General features: G+C 44.7%; 1 protein-coding gene across 1 annotated transcript in view; it reads left to right on the top strand.

Moving 5' to 3' along the window:
• The window catches only part of MYLK2 (myosin light chain kinase 2), a 356,223-nt gene that overhangs the window by 222,952 nt on the left and 110,466 nt on the right, over positions 1–22,805 (top strand). Inside the window, exon 6 of the mRNA XM_030211793.1 lies at positions 13,069–13,162. Coding sequence (XP_030067653.1) covers positions 13,069–13,162 — 94 coding nt within the window. The remainder of the gene's footprint in view (positions 1–13,068; positions 13,163–22,805) is intronic.

Genomic DNA, 22,805 nt, shown 5'->3' with positions numbered 1-22,805 from the left:
TGTTTTCTATCTTTTAACCAGTTTTTAATCCACAATAGAACACTACCTCCTATCCCATGCCTCTCCAATTTCCTCTGGAATCTTTCATGAGGTACTTTGTCAAATGCCTTCTTAAAATCCAGATACACAATATCAACCGGCTCACCTTTATCCACATGTTTGTTCACCCCTTCAAAGAAATGTAATAGATTGGTGAGGCAAGATTTCTCTTCACTAAATCCATGTTGACTTTGTCTCATTAATCCATGCTATTGAATATATTCTGTAATTTTGTTCTTTATAATAGTCTCTACCATTTTGCCCGGCACCAACGTCAGACTCACCGGTCTATAATTTCCCGGATCTCCTCTGGAAACTTTTTAAAAAATCGGTGTTAAATTGGCCATCCTCCAATCTTCTGGAACCACATTCAATTTTAAGGATAAATTACATATTACTAACAATAGCTATGAAAGTTCATTTTTCAGTTCTATCAGTACTCTGGGATGAATACCATCCAATCTAGGAGATTTGCTACTCTTCAATTTGTAGAACTGCCCCATTACATCCTCCAGGTTTATAGAGAATTCATTCAGTTTCTCCGACTCGTCAGCTTCGAATACCGGTATCTCGCTCAAATCTTCCTCTGTGAACACCGAAGCAAAGAATTCAGGTAATCTCTCCGCTAGGGCTTTGCTTCCCCAATCGCTCCTTTTACCCCTCGGTCATCTAGCAGTCCAACCGATTCTTTTGCCGGCTTCCTGCTTTTAATATACATTAAAAAAAATTTACTATGTGTTAATGCCCCAATGCAATCTTTTTTTCGAAGTACCTCTTAGCCTTCCTTATCAGCGCTTTGCATTTGACTTGACATTCCTTATGTTGTTTCTTATTATTTTCAGTCAGTTCCTTCCATTTTCTGAAGGATTTTCTTTAACAGCTTTCTTCACATCACTTTTTAACCATGCCAGCTGTCGTTTGGTCTTCCGTCCTCCTTTTTTAATACGCGGAATATATTTGGCCTGGGCTTCCAGGATGGAAGGGATATAGTTTTCTCCGAGGACAAGCAGGCTGCTTGTTCTCAAATGTGGGTCGACGTCCACGTTGGCCCGGGAATCAGATGGCAATTTTGCAAGCAAAATATAAAAAAAATCTTTCCAGAGTCTTCTGGTGCGCGTGCACGGCTGTCTTCCCGCCCGTCGCGTGAGCGTTCCCGCTCAGTTAATTTTTTCTCTGCGGTGAGGTGCGGTCGAGTTTTTCCCCACTCCTCACTGGCCCAGGAAAGAGTTTTCTGACGTACCTTTGTCTTTTGTTCTTCTTTTTATAGTAGAATTTACAGTTGTTAACTCCCGTAGTTTTCTTTACTTTTTTTTTTTGCCTTTTTAAGTTTCCTTTGTTTTTCGATGCGGCCGGCTTGCTCCCTTCTTTTCGTGCCCTTTTTTTCTTTTAACAGGCACGATCGCGCCTTTTGATTTCGCCAAAGCCATTTTTTCTTCCATGTCATCGAAGACACCCAGCGGCTTCAAATGTTGTACTTGGTGCAACCGGACTATCTCATGTATTGATACCCACGCTTGGTGTATCCAGTGCCTTGGGCCTGACCACAGCCCAGATGCTTGTAGTCTGTGTCTTCGCATGAAGAAACAGACCCAAGCGTCTCGAGAAGCCAACGAGAGAAGCTTTTTGGGGCTCAGTCCGGTCCTTCGACATTGACATCGACATCGAGGGACGCATCAACGTTGGGAGCTAAGGTAATGGCTGCGGAACGACCAACTTGTGCTGGGAGCAGTGAGGCATCAAGTGGGTCTCCACCTGTCTCAAGGCCTCCTGTTATGCAGGCCCCCCAGGACAGACCGTCGGACCCGGCCCCAAGAAGATGTGAGGATTCAACGTCTTCCTCATCGGTACAGAGGAGTCTTGATAACGGGCGTCGAGCGAAGGCAAAGAAGCACTGTCATCGTTCTCCTTTGACACACGGTGTTGGGAGCTCTGGGGCGTCGAGGGATTCAGCACCCGAGAAGCGTCGGCGCTGAGAGGATCACTCTCCCTCTATTCAGGAGGTGCCGATGCGTCGGTCTGCAGCCCGGTACCTGCTCCCGAGCTTCCACAGATTCTGACACTGGCTCCTGTACCGACCCCACAGCCTTGTCCGATGGCGGCTCTCGACGTGCGCATCAGGGCCCTGCTTCCAGAGCTTCTGGAAGAATTGCTGCGCCAGTCTACTTCGGTGTCAGGGGTGCTTGCGACTTCCATACCGTCTGCTGCAGCGGTTTCTGGCCCTTTGCCTGTGGTGAGGTCCCCGACCTAGGTGCCGCCTGTCACCCAGGTCGACTCTCCCTCGGCGTTGGAAGCTTCACCGGAATCTAGGCGGGGGTCGACTTCTCGGCACCGCCATCGAGGATGTCATTTCTCGGCGTCGAGGCAGGCTTAGTTTCGGACTGCTCTGAGAGATGTCTTGTCAGATACTGAAGATGAGAGTTCGTGGGAGGAAGAGGAGTATCCCAGGTACTTTTCTTCTGACGAGTCCTATGGGATTCCTTCTGAACCTTCCCCTCCACCAGAAAGGAGACTGTCTCCACTGGAGAGTCGTCTATCCTTTACCTCCTTTGTCCGGGAAATGGCTGCGGCTATTCCCTTCCCTATGGAGGTTGAGGATGAGCCCAGGGCTGAGATGGTCAAGGTCCTGGATTATCCTTCTCCACCTAGAGAGGCTGCAACGGCCCCTTTACATTATGTACTCAAGGAAGTCCTTATGCGAAATTAGTTGTTCCCTCTGTCGAACCCCATAATCCCGAAGAGAACTGATGAAGTCTCAGCTACCTCACAATTCCATGGTGGTGGACTCCGCTCTCAAAAGAGCTAAGAGTACTAGGGACTATGCCTCAGCTCCCCCAGGCAGAGAATCTAGAACCTTGGACTCTTTTGGGAGGAAGGCGTATCAGGCCGCTATGCTCGCTGCCAAAATCCAGACATACCAGCTCTTCACGAGCATCCACTTGCGGAACTCGGTGAGGCAACTGTCTAGCTTGGTTGATGCACTCCCTCCGGAGCAGGCCGAGCCTTTTCGCCAGGTGGTCAGGCAGCAGAAGGCGTGTCGAAAATTCCTGGCCAGGGGTACATTTGATGTAGCATCCAGAATCGCTGCTCAAGGTATAGTGATGCGCAGACTCTCATTGCTGCATGTCTCTGACCTGGATCATTCGGTCCAACAGCGGATGGCGGATGTACCTTGCCGGGAGGATAACGTTTTTGGTGAGAAAGTAGAGGATCTGGTTGACCAGCTCAAAAACCACAATGATGCTATGGATTCTCTCTCCCGCCGGGTGTCTTCTGCTACTACCTCCTCATCTAGAAGGTTTTTTGGAGGGAAGAGGAGTGCTCCCTATTCCTATGCTAGGTGTAGGTACACTGCTGCTTCTCGGCAGCCTGCCCAGGCTCAGTCCCAGCACGCTCGTTCTTGTCAACAGCATGCGCCTAAGGCCACTGCGGCTCCCCAGCAAAAGCAAGGGATGGGCTTTTGACTGGCTCCAGTTCAGCATAGCCTCAGTAAACGTGTCCGTACTGGACGACTTGCCGGTTGTGGGGAGGGTTAATGTTTTTTCACCAAAGGTGGCCTCTTATAACCTCCAACCAGTGAGTTTTTCAAATGTCCAGTTAGGATACACCCTCAATGTGGAATCCAAGCCTCCAAATTGCCCTCCGGGAGCTCAGTCCTTCAGCTCCCAGCACAAGCAGGTACTTGCAGAGAAACTCTCCGCCCTTCTACAGGCCCAAACTTGTTCCACCAGGGGAAGAAGGGCTGGGATTCTATTCCAGGTACTTTCTTGTGCAAAAGAAAACAGGGAGGATGTGTCCCATCCTAGACCTAATGGCCCTGAACAAATTTCTAGTCTGAGAAAAGTTCAGGATGATTTCCCTGGGCACCCTTCTTCCCATGATTCAGGAAAACAATTGGCTATGCTCTCTGGACTTAAAGGATGCTTACACCCACATCTCGATACTCCCAGCTCACAGGAAGTATCTTCGGTTTCGGCTAGGAACACAGCGCTTTCAGTACCGTGTAGTGCCTTTTGGCCTGGCATCTGCACCCAGAGTGTTTACAAAATGCCTCGCTGTAGTCGCAGCGTCGCTACACAGACTGGGAGTGCATGTGTTTCCTTATCTCGACGATTGGTGAAGAGCACCTCGAAGGAGGGTGCTCTGGAATCCATGTGAATGACTATTCGGGTGTTAGAGCTACTGGGGTTCGTCATAAATTATCCCAAGTCCCATCTCACCCCAGTCCAAAAATTGGAATTCATTGGAGCTCTGTTGAACACTCAGACAGCTCGAGCTTATCTCCCTGAGGCAAGGGCGGACAATCTTCTGTCCCTGGTGTCCATGGTTCCAGCATCCCAACTGGTCAAGGCTCAGCAGATGTTGAGACTTCTGGGGCACATGGCCTCTACAGTTCATGTAACTCCCATGGCACGTCTACATATGAGATCAGCTCAATGGACCCTATCTTCCCAGTGGTTTCAAGCTGCGGGGGATCTAGAAGATGTAGTCCAACTGTCCACCAGCTTTCGGAATTCTCTTCAGTGGTGGACAATTCGATCCAATGTGACCATGGGGCGACCATTCCAAATTCCTCAGCCACAGAAAGTGCTGACTGATGCATCTCTCCTGGAGTGGGGAGCTCATGTAGATGGGCTCCACACTCAGGAAGCCTGGTTCTTTCAGGAAAAAGGTCTGCAGATCAACCTCCTTAATTCAGACAATCAGGTTGCCATGTACTACACCAACAAGCAGGGGGGCACCGGATCTCGCCTTCTGTGTCAGGAAGCCATCCAGATGTGGCTTTGGGCACTCCGTCATGGCATGTTTCTCCAAGCCACTTATCTGGCAGGTGTAAACAACAGTCTGACCGACAGACTGAGCAGGATAATGCAACCTCACGAGTGGTCACTGAGCATGGACGTAGTCCGCATGATCTTTTGAGTGTGGGGCCACCCCCTCAGTGGATCTTTTTGCCACTCAGATCAATCACATCGTCCCTCAGTTCTTTTCCAGGCTAGCATCAGATGCCTTTCTCCTACATTGGGGGACAGGCCGCCTCTACATGTATCCACCCATACCTCTAGTAGGGAAGAGCCAGAGACTGGAGGTTGGGATGTAGAAGCGACCCCTTGTTCTGAGTGATGAGGGTTAGAAACAGTCCAATCTCCACAGTTCCTCGGAGGACAACTCCAGAAGAAGAGGGAACCAGATCTGACACGGCCAGAATGGTGCAATCAGGATCATGGTTCCACAGTCTTCCTTGAGTTTCATCACTGTGGAACCATGATCCTGATTGCACCATTCTGGCCGTGTCAGATCTGGTTCCCTCTTCTTCTGGAGTTGTCCTCCGAAGAACTGTGGAGATTGGACTGTTTCTAACCCTCATCACTCAGAACAAGGGGTCGCTTCTACATCCCAACCTCCAGTCTCTGGCTCTCACGGCCAGGATGTTGAGAGCTTAGAATTTGCCTAAGGTGTTAGTTTTAAATGGAGGAGGTTTGCTGTCTGGTGTGATGGCAAGGCCCTAGATCCTCTTTCTTGTCCTACACAGACCCTGCTTGAATACCTTCTACACTTGTCAGAGTCTGGTTTCAAGAACAACTCCATAAGGGTTCACCTTAGTGCGATTAGTGCTTACCACCGCCATGTAGCGGGTAAGCCTATCTCTGGACAGCCTTTAGTTGTTCGATTCATGAGAGGTTCATTTTTGTGAAAGCCCCCTGTCAAACCTCCACCACTGTCATGGGATCTTAACGTCGTTCTCACCCAGCTGATGAAAGCTCCATTTGAGCCACTGAATTCCTGTCATCTGAAGTACTTGGCCTGGAAGGTCGTTTTTTTGGTGGCAGTTACATCAGCTCGTAGAGTCAATGAGCTTCAGGCCTTGGTAGTGCATGCACCTTATATCAAGTTTCATCACAACAGAGTAGTCCTCTGCATGAACCCTAAGTTCCTGCCAAAGGTGGTGTCGGAGTTCTAACTGAACCAGTCAATTGTCTTGCCAACTTTTTTTCCCCGTCCTCATACCCGCCCTGGCGAAAGCAGTTTGCACACCTTGGACTGCAAGAGAGCATTGGCCTTGTACGTGGAGCGGACAAAGCCCTTTAGTCAGTCCGCCCAGTTGTTTGTTTCTTTTGATCCCAACGGGAGGGGAGTCGCCATCAGAAAACGCACAATCTCCAATTGGCTAGCAGATTGCATTTCCTTCACTTACGCCCAGGCTGGGCTGATTCTAGAGGGCCATGTCACAGCTCACAATGTTAGAGCCATGGCTGTGTCAGTGGCTCATTTAAAGTCAGCCTCCATTGAAGAGATTTGCAAGGCTGCAACGTGGTCATCCGTCCACACATTCACATCTCACTACTGCCTTCAGCAGGATACCTGACGTGACAGTCGGTTTGGGCAGTTGGTGCTGCAGAATCTGTTTGGGGTTTAGAATCCAACTCCACCCCCGTAGCCCCGTTTTTGTTCTGTTCCAGGCTGCACTCTCAGTTAGTTGTTTATAGTTTCAGGTCAATCTATGTTATGTCCTTGCTGTTGCGAGGCCCAATTGACCATTGTTTTGAGTGAGCATGGGTGCTAGGGATACCCCACGTGTGAGAACAAGCAGCCTGCTTGTCCTCGGAGAAAGCGAAGATACATACCTTTAGGAGGTATTCTCCGAGGACAGCAGGCTGATTGTTCTCACAAACCCGCCCACCTCTCCTTTGTTGTTATTTGCTTTTTGAATAAACTGAGCAGGAATGCTCACACGACGGGCGGGAAGACGACTGCGCATGCGCGATACACGCTGCACACGCGCCAGTAGACTCTGAGAAGATTTTTTTATATTTTGCTTGCAAAATTGCTGTCCGATTCCTGGGCCGATGTGGACGTCGACCCACATGTGAGAACAATCAGCCTGCTGTCCTTGGAAAATACCTGCTACAGGTATGTATCTTTGCTTTGTTAAGGGGTGGGATTGTTAGAGGGAGCAATCAAATTATCTGACTGCCTATAAGGTAATTCTTACTGTATTATGCTTAGTTAGCCACTATTGGAAATGTAACATGTTGTTTGGGGTACTGCTGTAAGTCATTGCCACAGATGGAGGCTGGGCACTCGGGGTGTGAAACTTTGGATCATAATTTTCAATATATAGTCATCTTTGATGAAGGGTACTAAATTAAGGCTCTTATCTTAGAATGTGGCAGGTTACATCACCCATAAAAAGGAGTAAAATCATACTACATTTAGAATGACAAGAAGCAGACATAGTATGTTTACAACAGACAAAACTCACAGATCAGGAGCATCAGAAAATAATGAGGGGATGGGTGGGTGACGTGTTTTACTTTTCCACCAGTTATAGAAAAGGGGGAGTGGCTGTCTTTATCAGGAAAAATCTGCAAAGTTTGATTCAGTTTTAAGCGCGACCAATATGGCTGTTTTTTGTTATTGAAGGTGAGATGGCAGACCCAAGAGTTTTATCTTTTAACAGTGTATGCACCCAACAATTATGAACACACATTTTTTAAATCCTTGGTGGCGCTAGGGTTACAGAATTCGTCCTTGCCCTTGATAATAACAGGAGATTTTAACCAAGTCATGGACCCCTGGATGGATTGTTCTCAGGGCGGAGTGGATTTAGGTTTATCTAAAGGTTTACCTTTCCTTGATGTTCTTTTTTGATGTTAGTGGACCCCTGACGTGTACTCAATCCTGGAGTCCAAGATTATACTCACTTCTCTGGAGCCCATGGCACATTATCTTTGATTGAAAATATTTTAGTTTCTCAAAATATGTGTTCTCAAGTAATTGAAGCAGATATCGACCCATTACCTGTCTCAGACCACAACCCAATCTGGTTGGATTTGGAGGCGGATTTGGATGTTATGGGGAATAAACTTTGGCGTTTCTACTCCTATCTTTATACCAATGACAAATTCCATACATATTTGAGAGCTAAGGTTGCGTATTTTATAGCTAATAATAAACATGAGGTAAACACCATCTTATTCTGGGAAATGCCTAAGGTGGTGGTTTGCGGAGATATCACTGCATTTGTGTTGGCTCGTGAGAAGCGACTATCCCAAAGTATATTGATATTGGAATCTAGTTACTCAACAGATAAGAAACGCTACATTGGTTAATAAGGAATCCCTGTTGGCTATCCAGGTAGCCTTAAACACTCTTCCATGAAAGAGCTTTAAAAATGTTACACTTTAGAAAATACAATTTTTATCGTTTGGGAATAACCAGAAAGTTGTTAACGCACCTTACAAAAGTGATGCAGGGCTCATGCTTTATTGTGGCATTGGAAACCCCAGATGAGGAGGTAACCACTAGCACAGCGGAAATAGTTGACCTATTTTGTCACCATTTTAGTCCTATGTACTCGGCAGAGGAAAACCCGGGCATATCTTATATTGAAGATTACTTAGTGGCTGTTGGGTTGCCCAGATTTTCCCCAGAGACCGCCACTCTGCTTAACGTACAACTGAGGGCAGTAGAAGTCCACTGTGTAATTAAAGCTCTCTGCCTTCATTCTGCCCCAGGTTCAGACAGATTTACTACTGAGTTTTACAAAATGTTAAGCGGTAGATGTAAGTGGTCCTTTAGTAAGATTTTTTGAGGAAGTAGTGGCGGCAGGCTCATTCCCACTTTGGCATAATGATGCCCTAATAACATTGATTCTAAAACCATGCCACTCTTTGTGGATCTTAAATTGTTATCCCGCATTTTGGCAGATAGGTTGGCAGGTCACCTTCCGACTCTGATAGGCCCAGAACAGGTGGGCTTTGTCAAGGGCAGATAGTCAGTATTGAATGTTAGAAAAGTACTTTTGGCAATGTTAAGTTCAAGAAAGATGGGTGAGGTGGCTGTGCTGGCCAGCTTGGATGCTGACAAGGCCTTTGATAGGATAGATTGGGGTTTTTTATTAGTGTTCTGGACTACTTGGGCTTGAGTGGGTGGTTTGGGCAGGCCATTCAAGCACTCTATTCCTCGCCCACTACATTGCTTCTAATTAACGGCACCAGACAGCAACTTTCTCAGTGCAAAGAGGTACACGCCAGGGGTGTCCGTTATCCCCCTATTTTTACTTTATTTAGAACCCTTTATATGCACTATTTTGAAAGATCCTGACAATACAGGTATCACAGTGGCAGGTAGGAAGCTTAAACTATTAGCCTTTGCAGATGATCTGTTGTTGTGTTGTTGTCAAATCCACAAGTAACAGTACCCTGACTATTAAGTGCCATAGATGAATTTCATTTTATTTCTGGATTCACCTTAACTGCGACAAAATTGCTTGTTCTTCCACTGGCCTGAGATATGAGATGACTGGGTAGGGACTTTCCTCTTCAGTGGGCCTTGACTTCTATAAGATATTTAGGTATTATTTTGCCACAAAATCTTACAAAGCTTTACAAGGGTAATGTTCTCCCACTGTTAGTAGCCACAAGACCCAAATTACGCATGTGGGGCTCCTTTCCTCTGTCTCTGTTGCCTGTTGGGGAAGATTGTGCTCTGTAATGTGATTATAATTCCATAATGGTTATACTTATTACAAATGCTCCTGTTCGCACTAGTGGCTTCCACAGAATGTGCTTTAAAAAACAAGTATTGAGTATGTATCTCTGGAATGGTAAACTAGCATGCCTTCCCATGGTGAAACTTACTTTGTCAGAGGATAAGTGTGAATTGGGGCTCCTTGACCTATGTCTTTTTGCTTTGGCATGTGCCATGCGTTATTTAAATGACTGGTTTCATAATACTTCACACTTTTTGCATACTGTGGCGTAAATACAGCTTTGTTACCCTTATTATTTTAGCTATATGTTGCATGCCCCACTCAGAGCGACTAGAGAACAATTGGAATATCGGTTGTTATATCTGCCTGCTCGTCGTGCTTGGCTGTGGATTAATAAAAGCTCTCTTCTGTCTCTTTTCCAAGCTGAAGAGCCCTAACCTCTTTAGCCTTTCCTCATACGAGAGGAATTCCATCTCCTTTATCATTTTGGTCGCTCTTCTTTGAACCTTTTCTAATTCCGCTATATCTACAAAATCCTGAGTGGTGTAGAAATTGATTTTTTACTTGTTCCAAAAGCACAAAGACTAGGGGACACTCGAGGAAGTTACATGGAAATAATTTTAAAACAAATAAGAGGAAATATTTTTTCACTCAACAAATAGTTAAGCTCTGGAACTCTTTGCCGGAGGATGTGGTAACAGCAGTTAGTGTATCTGTGTTTAAAAAAATGTGTTTGGACAAATTCCTGGAGAAAAAGTCCATACTCTGCTATTGAGACAGACATGGGAAGCAACTGCTTGCCCTGGGATTTGTAGTATGGAGTGTTGCCACGATTTGGGTTTCTACCAGGTACTTGTGACCTGGCTTGGCCACTGTTTGGAAAACAGGATATTGGCTAGAAGTACCATTGGTCTGGCCCAGTATGGCTTCTCTTATACTCTTAGGTTCTTATGCACCCGTATATTGTATTTAATAAAAATGATTTTAAAAAAATCAGACATACATTTCCTCCTGTACTAAACAAAATACAAACACATCAGTGGTGTACATTTCCCAAAGCTAACATATTCCAGTTAATAAATTCAAAATAAAACACTTTTTCTAGCTTTGTTGTTTGGGCATTGCTGTTGGTCCCAGTCTCTCTTCCATTTTCCTGTATGTCTTCTGCTCTCTTTCCAGTGTCTGCTGTTCATTTGTCCTTTCTCCACTCTCCTCCTTTCTCATTACATTCATCCCTTGACATATTTCCACTGTCTCTCTATTCTATCTGCTCACTCAAATTTTACTCTCTCACTCTTCAGTTCTCCAACTATATTTCACTTACTTATCAACTTTCCATTGCCTCCTCTGACCCCCTATCTCTACTGTCTCACTCCTTCTCTGGCCTCCTACTCTGTTCTCTTTCACCCACTCCCCATTACTACTCCTGTACTCACCATGCTGTTCTTACTCATTTCCTTGACAACACCATGGTCTCTCACACACGTTTTCTCTATGCCCCAGTATCTCCCTTTATTCTCCCTTCTTACACCACTGTAGCGCAGCCTTTCCTTTCTTTTTCTCCACCCACACATGTAGCTCAGCATATCTTTTCCTTTCCCCCTACAGTCCAGCAGTTCCTTGTCCCTTCTCTCCCCTCTCCCCCTATGGTCCAGCAGCTCTCTCTCCCCTTCCCCCTTACATTCCAGCAGCACCCTGTCCCCTCTTTTCTCCCTTTCCCCATAGCTCCCTGTCCCTCCTCTTTCTTCCTCCTCCCTCCCCCTGAAAAAAAACTGCAGCTTCATTGTTGTTCAAGGCAGTGGCTCCAAGGGGAGAGCAGCTGCAAGAAACCCAGCCCATTAGCAGGAGAGGTGGCTACACAAACTTTGATGCCATCCTCCTTCCATGTAGGCAGTAAACCGCACGCTAGAAGTGAAAGCTCGCTAAACATGATTTACTGCCTACATAGTTAGGAAGGAGCACTGTTTGAGTTTCTATAGTCACATCTGTGGGCCAGGATCTCTCTTCCCTGCATTCCCACAGTCCAGCATATCTCTTTTCATCACCCTCTCCCAACCCCCACCCTGCCATAGTCCAACATCTCCCCCCTCTCTTACTGGTTCCCTCATTTGCTGTCTGGCATTTTTCCTGTCCCAGTGCACCCCACAAGTCCAGCATTTCTCATGTCACCTCTCACCTGCAAATACAACACATCTCCCCTCACAAATCCATTACCTCTCCCTCAGCTCTCTCCCCCACAAGTCCATTTCCTCTCACTCAACCTCCTCCCCATGATTCCAGCACCTCTCCCTCAGCCTCCTCCCCACGATTCCTGCAACTCTCCCTCAGCCCTGCTCCCCATGATTCCAGCACCTCTCCCTGAGCCCCATCAGTCTTCCAGCATCTCTTTCCAGCACCATTCCCTCAGACCACCAGGCTTCCACCACCTCTCCCTCAGCCCCATCAAGCTTTCAGCACCTCTCCCTCAGCCTCCCACCACCCAGATTCAGTACCTCTCCCTCAGCATCCCCCTCCTCCTTCACCTCTTCCTTATTCTCCTTCAGGTCCATCCCCCTCATCGGCCATCCTTCAAACCTCTCTACTCTTCCAGCAGCACTAATAGGAACATGCTGCCTGGATGACCCGTAGCCTTTTTCTCTGCTGTATTCTGCCCTGCTGATGTAACTTCCTGTTTACGCATGGGCAGGATCTGACAGAGAAAAGGCTCCAGGTTGGCCAGGCAGCGTGTTACCACTAGCGCTGCTTGACGAGTAGTGAGGTTTGATGGATGGTGGTAAGGGGCCCCTAAGGGGGAGATATGAGATGGGAAGCTGAAAGAGCAGTCCTGGACTCGTGGGTGAGGGGAGCAGGGGGGAGAGGAGAGAGAGATGAAGACGATGTAGTTAGCTCTAGGGGGTGGTGGAAAAACACGTTGACTGCACACCACTGTGTGCTGGCCCCATTCAACAACCAGCTTGCAAAATTCATTAAAATTTGACAGCCGGCTCCAGCACACCACTGCTTGTAACTTAACCAATAAGGTCATTTCCATAGATGAATGTGCAAATTGAATACTCAGACACTATAGTAAAATATGCTTATCTTTTTTTCTTGTCAATGAACCCATGAACAAAGAGAAAAGATAAGTACATTTTATTATAGTGTCTGAGTATTCAATTTGCACATTCATCTATGGAAATGACCTTATTGGTTAAGTTACAAGTTATAATTATTGAATGTGCAGTGATTATATTTGCTATTGGGACGTACAAATAACCATTCGGGACTGTGGTGGTCCTTTTAGACTATGAGCACACTTTTATATGTCAAGTTGCTTCTTTATTTAGAATGATTTAGGACATTTTGTATGAGGTATCGCAAGTGTGGTAAATCTCTGTGGGAGTTTTATGCTATTTTTATAGCATTCATAAAGGAACATGATGTCCAACAGGTCTGTTATTGTTACACCTTACAGCCCTTCACTCAGATCTACACTGGTGACTTTCCTGGGTGATTGTAAGTGCCATTGATTATCTTTTTTTGTTTGTTTGTTTCAGGGGTAGGTTTGGGGAAGTTCATACATGCACTGAGAAATCCACAAATCTTCCACTTGTGGTCAAAATGATTAAAATTCATAATCCCAAGGATAAGGTTGGTCTATACATTTGTTTACATTTTTAATCAGCATGTATCTACAGATGTACATTTCTGGAAGTTTTGAAATGAGAAAAGAGGTGTAGTAGCCGTGTTAGTCCACTTTTAAAGGTAATCAATAGAAATAAAACAAAATAAAACATGGAAAAGAAAATAAGATACCTTTTTTATTGGACATAACTTAATACGTTTCTTGATTAGCTTTCGAAGGTTGCCATTCTTCGTCAGATTGGAAATAAGCAAATGTTGGTAGATGACAGTATATATAAGTGAAACATCAAAGCATTTCAGTGACAGTGTAACAGGATGGGGGTGGATAGGTGTGGGGCAGCACTTTACAAAACCAGAACACTGTACCAGTGATTTCATAGTAAGAATCCTGAAAGGTAACTTTAAAACAATACAGGAACATAAGACCTTTGAAGTCAGAATGATTAAATATTTTGACACCCACCAGACAGGACTTAACAAAGATCTGGGTTTTCTAGCCCATTATAAACCATAAAGTTCTATTGCTCTTTGTCACCCTCCTGTCTCCATGCATATCTCACCTATCCACCCCCATCCTGTTAGACTGTCACTGAAATGCTTTGATGTTTCATTTATATATACTGTCATCTACCAATATTTGCTTATTTCCGATCTGACAAAGAAGGGCAACCTTCGAAAATTAATCAAGAAATGTATTAAGTTATGTCCAATAAAAAAGGTATCATCTTATTTTCTTTTCCATGTTTTACTTTGTTTTATTCTATGATTACCTGAAATGAGAAAGAAATGGGAAAATAAGAAACATATATAATTCTATTTGAGTAGCAGTTTAGTGAATGATGTATGCAGACATCTTTTACAACTTTTTGTTTGAGCAATTATGAAGTACTGTATTGGCCAAACATAAAACTAAGCTTTTGTTGACGTGCATGTCACAAAACTTACCTTGCCTTATAATTGTGTCTGAGCACCACCCCCTTCCCTCTTCAAAAGTTTGCTCAAGCGCCCTAACATAGCTCATGCCACCAGGGCCAAAAACCACTGCATGAGAACCCCAGCTAGGCTCTCCTACAAAGGCCAAAAACTACCACACAAGGGTCTCAGCACAGCCTAAATCACAAGTATTGAGAACCACTACATGAGAGCCCCACGGGAGCTAAAGACCACCTTCTCAGATAATTTTTCTTCCTTATCAGTTAATGATAAGATCTTTACATGGAATTTTACTCTTAAAACAAGCCCTGGATAAGACTTTCCTTTTAAGGGAGGAGTGAAAGGAAAAGCCTAGTGGTTAGAGTGTAGCAGGCTAAGAGCTAGGGAATAGTAAAAGAAGAGAGGGAATCCAAAGTATAAAACCAATCAAATCATCCAGAAAGCACAGTGAGTCTTCAGGAATGGGTTGGCATCATGTTGATGTTTGAGTGACCCGACACAGTCTGTGTGTTGGCAAAGCACTTTTGCTAGGGGTTTGGATAAAAACATTGAAAATTCATAAATCATTCAGGAACAAATATATTAAAAATATGGGCTACAATAAAAATTCCATAAATGATGAAAAATCATAAATCAGCAGGATGCACAAATCAAATAAGACATACATAATACAAAAAAGTAAAATGACAATAGTTTATCCATTTTCATTAATAGTATTAACATTAATTAAATCATTATATATATTAGATGGAAAGCTGTCAAAACTGAAATTTGATGAACAGCAAACTTGAAATCAAGTGAAAAAAAAAAAAGCACACCTTGATTGCTATAAAAATATCTCCTAGTGAGAATCCAGTAGGAAAATATCTGGCGATAACTAGAAAATATATGAATATGCAAAAAAAATATTATAGTGCAAAAAAAACAAAACAAAGTACCAGTGAATAATTCAATCGATCAATTCATTGCCAGTGAATATCATACAACCACTAGTGAACTGCGATAAATTTGCGTGTTAGGAAAATGATCTGGCAGCAGTGTGTTGAAACTGGTGACAGAAACAAACTGTGGTAATAGCTTAATAATACTTTTAAGTGCCAGAAAGTGATGACACATAAGCCAAATTTAGTAAAACAAACAGTATAAAGTGGAACTGGATCTCTATAATATGAATTTGGAATATCTTAACCAATAGTAGAACACAAAAGTGGTTAAGTGAAACATGCGATAGGCAGATCATGCATGTCGCATAACCCTAATTCTAAAAGTTTCAAATATGAATAAATGTATGAAAAAGGTATGCATAAAAAAGATGCCTTACCCGATGGTGAAAACTCCAGCTCACTATGCTGTCTTAGAGAACATAATGCATAAGTAATGCTGAGAACTATTTCTAAAAACATAGGGGTCCTTTTATGAACCTGTAGCAAAAGGGGGCCTGAACTGGCGTCAGCGCGTGTTTTTGATGCTCGCCAAGACCCCCTTTTACTGCAGTGGGTAAAAGGCAGGTTTCCCTTTTATTAAAGAAATGGCCATGTGACAAGTGAACCACGTACTATGTGGCCATTTCGGGGGGAGCACTTAACGCCACCCATTGAGGTACAGGGCAGCATGCGGTATTTCCTGATTACCACCGGGTACACACTGGCACTACAAAAATTGAAATATTTTTGCAGTGCCGGAAATGACACATGCTGGGGGAGGGAACCACAAGGCTGCTGCGGTAGCCTGGAGGCATGGGAGCCAACTTTTCAAAATTATTGGAGGTGCTAAGCCCAGTGGAAATAACCCCTCCCTGGACATATACAAGGAATTTTCTCAACATTGGGGGTGCTCAAGCACCCACAGAGCCGGCTCCTATGCCTGGAGGTACTTCCCTTTTAGTGAGCAGTAAGCCCGCATTGGGCTTACTGCCACTTCGTAAAAAGTCACAGAAACTTTTTTTTTAGAAACATGATGACTCGCATGCCGAGAGTTTTAAAGGCGCCATTGAAACAGAGTTATCTTCAACTATACTGAACATTACAAGTGGTTCCATACTGATAATGATTCAAACAATTGTGAAAATACAGAGAGCAGTCCACAAATGTATTGAGTGAAACATTGAAAAAATGTGGTGAAAAAAAATTGAAAAGGTCACCAAGTGGAATGGTTGCTTGAAGAACGAGCTCCCGCTCCCTTGTGTTCAGACTGAGCTAATACCCCAACAAGCGAGACCATCCGAGGTGCAATTGAGGAGGCAGTGACCGGTGTAACGTGAGCTTCATCCTTTCTTTCTATTTTGGTGATGATCCAACAAGCCAATCTGTCTCAGTATGGTTTCTCGGGTGCGACCGCGAGCTGCATGGCGAGCCCAGCGCCGGAGGCCCCGCGCCCTAATCAGCAATCAGGGGATTGTCCCCGTGAGATTTATTCTTGTCGAATGCTGAACCCGAGAACCTAGAAGCAGTGTCCTTTCCTGAGCTCAAAGAATGGTTACAAGAAATCAGGGCGGACCTCAAGGTAGTCCGCTCTGACTTGGTGGCCCTGGGAGCGGACCTGCATGGTGAGATCTGCGAATTGGGAGCTCGGATGGAGGAATTAGAGGGCTGGGTGGACGACCAGACAGAAGAGATGGGAACGATGGATCGAAGGCTTATCGAGGTGCAAATGGGATTTCAGCAGCTTGTTGACAAGATTGAAGACCTGGAGAATCAGAGTAGTTATCGGAACTTTTTTTTTTTTATTACATTTGTACCCCGCACTTTCCCACTCATGGCAGGCTCAATGCGGCTTACATGGGGCAATGGAGGGTTAAGTGACTTGCCCAGAGTCACAAGGAGCTGCCTGTGCCTGAAGCGGGAATCAAACTCAGTTCCTCAGTTCCCCAGGACCAGAGTCCACCACCCTAACCACTAGGCCACTTACGCTTCAGGGGGCTGCTGGAGGTCCCGACATATCACAACTGTGAGGTAGTAGTACAGCAAATTGTCAGCTCTCTTCTTGCAGAGGCGGGAACAACTGTAGATCCTACAGCGATTCTTCTGGAGAGATCCCATAGGGCTCTAGGTCCAGCAAGAGGTAATCTTTCTAAGGACATAATTGCCTGCTTCCAGTGGTGCAAGCAGCTCACAAAGTTGATAACTTTAAATGGGACTCTTACCATATTGAGATCTACCAAGATTTAGCTTTGACCACTCTGAAGCGAAGAGCTGATCTGAAGCCAGTTACTTTTAAAGTTCCGTGAAATGGGCATCAGATATCGGTTGAGACATAAGTACATAAGCATCGCCATGCTGGGACAGACCAAGGGTCCATTGAGCCCAGAACCCTGTCACTGACAGCGGCCAAAATAACAAGCAATTTGTCCCGCCCATCCTAGAAATACTGTATTCCCTCGTCCATTCAATAACATTCTATGGCTTTTTCCTCCAGGAAGCCGTCCAACCCTTTTTTGAAGTCAGCTAAGTTAACCGCCTTAACCACCTTTTCCGGCAGCGAAGTCCAGAGTTTAACTACGCGTTGAGCGAAGAAAAATTTCCTCCAATTCGTTTTAAATTTACCACACTGCAGCTTCATAGCATGCCCCCTTGTCCTAGTATTTTTGGAAAGCGTAAACAGACGCTCCACATCGACCTGTTCCATTCCACTCATTATCTTATAGACCTCTATCATATCTCCCCTCAGCCGCCTTTTCTCCAAACTGAAGAGCCCCAGCCTCTTCAGCCTATCCTGTATCAAAGATGATACAGGGGAAGCCGTCCCATCCCCTGTATCATCTTTGTCGCCCTTCTCTGCACCGTTTCCAATTCCACTATGTCTTTTTTTAGGTGTGGCGACCAGAATTGAACACAATACTCGAAGTGCGGTCGCACCATGGAGCGATACAACGGCAGAATAATATCCTTATTTTTGTTTTCCATCCCTTTCCTAATGATACCCAACATTTTATTTGCTTTCCTAGCCGCAGCAGCACATTGAGCAGAAGTTTTCAACGTATCATCGACGACGACACCTAGATCCCTTTCTTGGTCCGTGACTCCCAACGCTGAACCTTGCATGATGTAGTTATAGTTTGGGTTCCTCTTTCCCACATGCATCACTTTGCACTTGTTCACATTAAATGTCATCTGCCATTTAGATGCCCAGTCTCCCAGTCTCGAAAGGTCCTCTTGTAGTTTTTCACAATTTTCCCGCGATTTGACTTCTTTGAATAACTTTGTGTCATCGGCAAATTTGATTACCTCACTAGTTACCCCCATCTCTATGTCATTTATGAATATGTTAAAAAGCAGAGATCCCAGCACCGATCCCTCAGGGACCCCGCTAACTACCCTTCTCCATTGTGAATATTGACCTTTTAGTCCTACTCTCTGTTTCCTATCTTTCAAACGGTTTTTAATCCACAGTAAGACACTACCTCCAATCCCATGTCCCTCTAATTTCCTCTGTAGTCTTTCATGAGGGACCTTGTCAAACGCCTTCTGAAAATCTAGATACACAATATCAACTGGCTCACCTTTGTCCACACGTTTGTTTACCCCTTCAAAGAAATGAAGCAGATTGGTGAGGCAAGACTTCCCTTCACTAAATCCATGTTGACTTTGTCCCATTAGTCCATTAGTCCATGGAGGAGTGGCCTAGTGGTTAGGGTGGTGGACTTTGGTCCTGGGGAACTGAGGAACTGAGTTCGATTCCCGGCACAGGCAGCTCCTTGTGACCCTGGGCAAGTCACTTAACCCTCCATTGCCTACTGCATTGAGCCTGCCATGAGTGGGAAAGCGCGGGGTACAAATGTAACAAAATACTTTTGAACGTGCTCTGTAATTTTGTTCTTGATTATAGTCTCTACCATTTTGCCCGGCACCGACGTCAGACTCACCAGTCTATAATTTCCCGGGTCTCCTCTGGAACTTTTTAAAAATATCGGTGTTACATTGGCCACCCTCCAATCTTCTGGTACCACGCTCGATTTTAAGGATAAATTACAAATCAATAACAGTAGCTCCGCCAGCTCATTTTTTAGTTCTATCAGTACTCCAGGGTGAATACCATCTGGTCCAGGAGATTTGCTACTCTTCAGTTTGCAGAACTGCTCCATTTGCCCTGGTTTTTTTACAAAGATGGCCGCATGCATCAGGTTAAATCTATAGAGGAGGCTCGTGCAGCTCTGCCAGAGTGAAATACGAAGGAGTCTTCTGCGACCCCGAACACTTCCAGATTGGTTTCCTTACCTGCACATCCACAGTGGCAAAGAGGCACAAATGACTACAGCGCCAAAAATCGGATGGACAGCTTATATGATCAGGTCCCACTGGGATTTATACTCGAGTCAAGCTTATAGATTAACTAGATACTGTTCTGTTAGAGTGAGGCTTGCTCTGTGTTATGTGACCTGTCTGTTAAATCGTTGGGAGTAACAAGTTCTCAGTTATATGTAGTTTGTTAGTATCTGAATATTGGGGAGAAAGGAGAGTGATTCACTTCCTCTACTCGATACCTCTCGGTTATATAGGAGAGGATCCTCATGTTGTGGGTACAGATGGGGGAGGAGGGAGGGAATGGGGAAAAGGGGGGATGAGAGTTCCATGTATATTAGGCATAAAGCTAGTATCTCGCTAGAGGGAAAGACTTGGAAGGAGGAGAATGGGCACTGGGGAGATGATGTGGGTCATGTCAGATTTGCTTACCTAGCCTTGAATATAGATGTCTGATATTACCTTAGTGCTCCTGAATGTTAGGGGACTCAATATTTCCATGACGCGCCAGCTGTTATTTAGGAAGCTAGTGCGCTTGAAGGCAGATATCGCCCTAATCCAGGAAACGCATTTAAAACCAGTCCACGAATCGCTTTGTAGACATCGCAAATATCCCTACCAATACTTTGCTTCTAATAGGGATGGTACTAAAACCAGAGGGGTTCTTACTATCTTTAATAACTCACGTTCCTGGTGTGTGGAGAAAGTCATTAGGGATAAAAATGGGTGATTCCTGTTATTAATATTTTCTCTAGGGTAACCAAAAATATACTCTGCTGAATGTTTATGGACTTAATGCTGATCACAGAGCCTTTTCTCATCAGCTTCACCAGCTATTACTAAAACACAGAGTGGGCCTTTTGCTGATTGGGGGAGATTTTAATTTAACTCTCAATCCTTATCTAGTTAACTCCACCAAAAAGGTGGTTTATGCGCAGCGTGACCGAGAGTTATTTCGTGCATTTCTTGCACGATGGCAGGTGGCAGATTTTTGGTGACAAACTAATCCTACTAGTCAGGAATACACCTATTTTTCACAAATGCATTTTCACGTATTGACCTATGGCTGGGAGATGTGGAATTTGTTCACGCGATTTTGGAACATCAGATTGCATGCCGCACGTGGTCTGACCATAACCCCGTAGTATTACAATTGAATCTTCCGGTTATTCGGAGAGCCAAACCAGAGTGGCGTCTAGATGACTCTATCTTATTGGAAATGTCTTATGTTTTTTAACTAGAAAGTCACATCAAGGAATACATTCAGTTTAACGATGATGGGGAGGCCCCGATGGGTATTCTGTCGGACAGGTTGAAAACGGTCTTACGAGGCCATTTTATAGTGTTAAAGGCCCACATTCAGAGAGAGCGCTGAAAATTGGAGAACACATTGCGAAAATGATTGGTGGGAGTGGAGAGATCACTACACCAGAGGCCCTCACGTCACTCAACGTAGCTGATAGACTAAATGCATAAATTGCGTCACAAGCTATACGATTTACAATTAGCTGAAGTGGCTGAGCAGCTCCAGTGGGTTCGTCAGGGACATTTCGAGTTTGGCAATAAATCTAGTAAACTCTTGGCCCATAAGCTTAAGAAACAAGCCTCTTGGAATCATATCTCTAGTCTCAAGAATAGTGATGGCGAAATAACATCAGAGCAGAGGCAGATACAGAGACTATTCCAACAGTTTTACAAGAATCTTTATACTCCTGACATTGACCCCTTGATGGACTCTTTCTTAGCATTCTTAAATCGAGTCACGATACCTGAATTATCAGTGGGAACTCAGCATCAATTATCTCGTCCTATTGAACTAGATAAGGTTTTTCAGGCGATTCACACTCTATCTCCTGGCAAGACGCCGGGTCCAGACGGTTTCTCTAATAAATTCTATAAGACATTTGCTAAGCTTTTCACCTCGCTGTTACTACGTCTATTTAATTCTTTTAGCAGTGGCCAACCGATTCCGAAAACTTGGAATCTAGTGACTATCTCAGTACTACTTAAACCGGGCAAAGATCCTCTAAGTTGCGGATCCTATTGTCCCATTTCATTGTTGGGGGCTGACTATAAAATCTTTACTAAGATAGTAGCTACCCGCCTACAATGTTATCTTCCGTCTTTAATCCACGAAGATCAGGTGGGCTTTATTAGAGGTCAACAAACATTCGATAATATATGAAGGGTACTCCACCTCATGTATTATGCAAAATCAGCTAAAGTCCCCCTAGGTTTACTTTCTCTAGACGTGGAGAAAGAGTTTGACAGAGTACATTGGCCTTTTTTGTTTGCAGTTCTAGCTAAAGTGGGTATTGGGGGTCACTTTCTTTTCTGGCTCCATCTTCTGTATGCTGCCCCTTGTGCTTCAGTTAAGGTCAACGGCCAGAGTTCTGCCTCATTTGATTTGAACATGGGGACCAGACAGGGATGCACTACTCTTCGCACTAGCGGTGGAACCCCTGGCTTGTTGTATTCGAGAGCATCCAGAGACCATTGGGTTAAACAGAGGGGGTTTGGAAACCCGGATCTTGCTATTTGCAGATGATATTTTATTGACTTTGATGAATCCGGATACTTCCTTTCCTGCTGACATCTATTTTACAGGATTATGAGTAGGTATCCGGCTTTAGAATTAATATGGAGAAGTCTGAGGCATTGAATATTACCTTACCGGATGAGCAGGTGGAAAAGGCTGAAGACCGCCTTTTCCTTTCGCTGGGCGAAAAAATTTATCCGCTACTTGGGGGTTAACTTGACACACAATTTAGCTGATCTATATGAGGAGAATTTTCTGGGGAAATTACGCAAGATATTCTCTGAGTTAGACCAGTGGGAAGGATTGACAATTTCTTGGCTGGGCCAAATTAATGCGATCAAGATAGTAGTACTTCCCAAACTGCTTTATTTGTTTATGGCTTTCCCTATCTCCCTACCTGAGCAGTTTTTCCAAGGCTTGAGGAAAAAGTCTTCTCCTATATCTGGAAAAGGAGACCACCCAGAGTGCGAGCAGAGGTGATGATGTTCCAGAGGCGTGAACATGGGGGAATGGGGGTTCTCTCTTTTGTAGGCTATTATCAAGCTGTCCGCATTCGAAATTTGGCAGAATGGTTTCATGGGTCGTGGAAGATTTGGCAGTCCCTTGAACAGTCATGGCTTGCTCCTTACCCACTGAAACCTATCCCTTGGCTACCGGACCACCTTTCACGGAAAGTTGTCCGTGAAGCTCCGCCACTCCTCCGCTGGCCCTTGTTGGTTTGGAACACAATTCGGAGGAAACTTTTCCTGGGACCAGTATATTTTTTGCACACGTACATTCGATTTGCTCTGCAGTTCACCCCAGGGAGTTTAGATCCTTGCTATCGATCCTGGGAAAGACTAGGTCTATGTACATTGGGTCAAATATGGGAGGAAGGAGAATTAATATCATTTCAGGATAATCAGGAAGAATACAGGATCCCAGCACTATATGCATTTCA

The sequence above is a fragment of the Microcaecilia unicolor genome, chromosome 8 (assembly GCF_901765095.1).
Source record: "Microcaecilia unicolor chromosome 8, aMicUni1.1, whole genome shotgun sequence".
Classification (NCBI taxonomy): Eukaryota; Metazoa; Chordata; class Amphibia; order Gymnophiona; family Siphonopidae; genus Microcaecilia; species Microcaecilia unicolor.
Note: the sequence above shows the minus strand (reverse complement) of the source record. Positions and strands in the feature narration are given on the sequence as shown.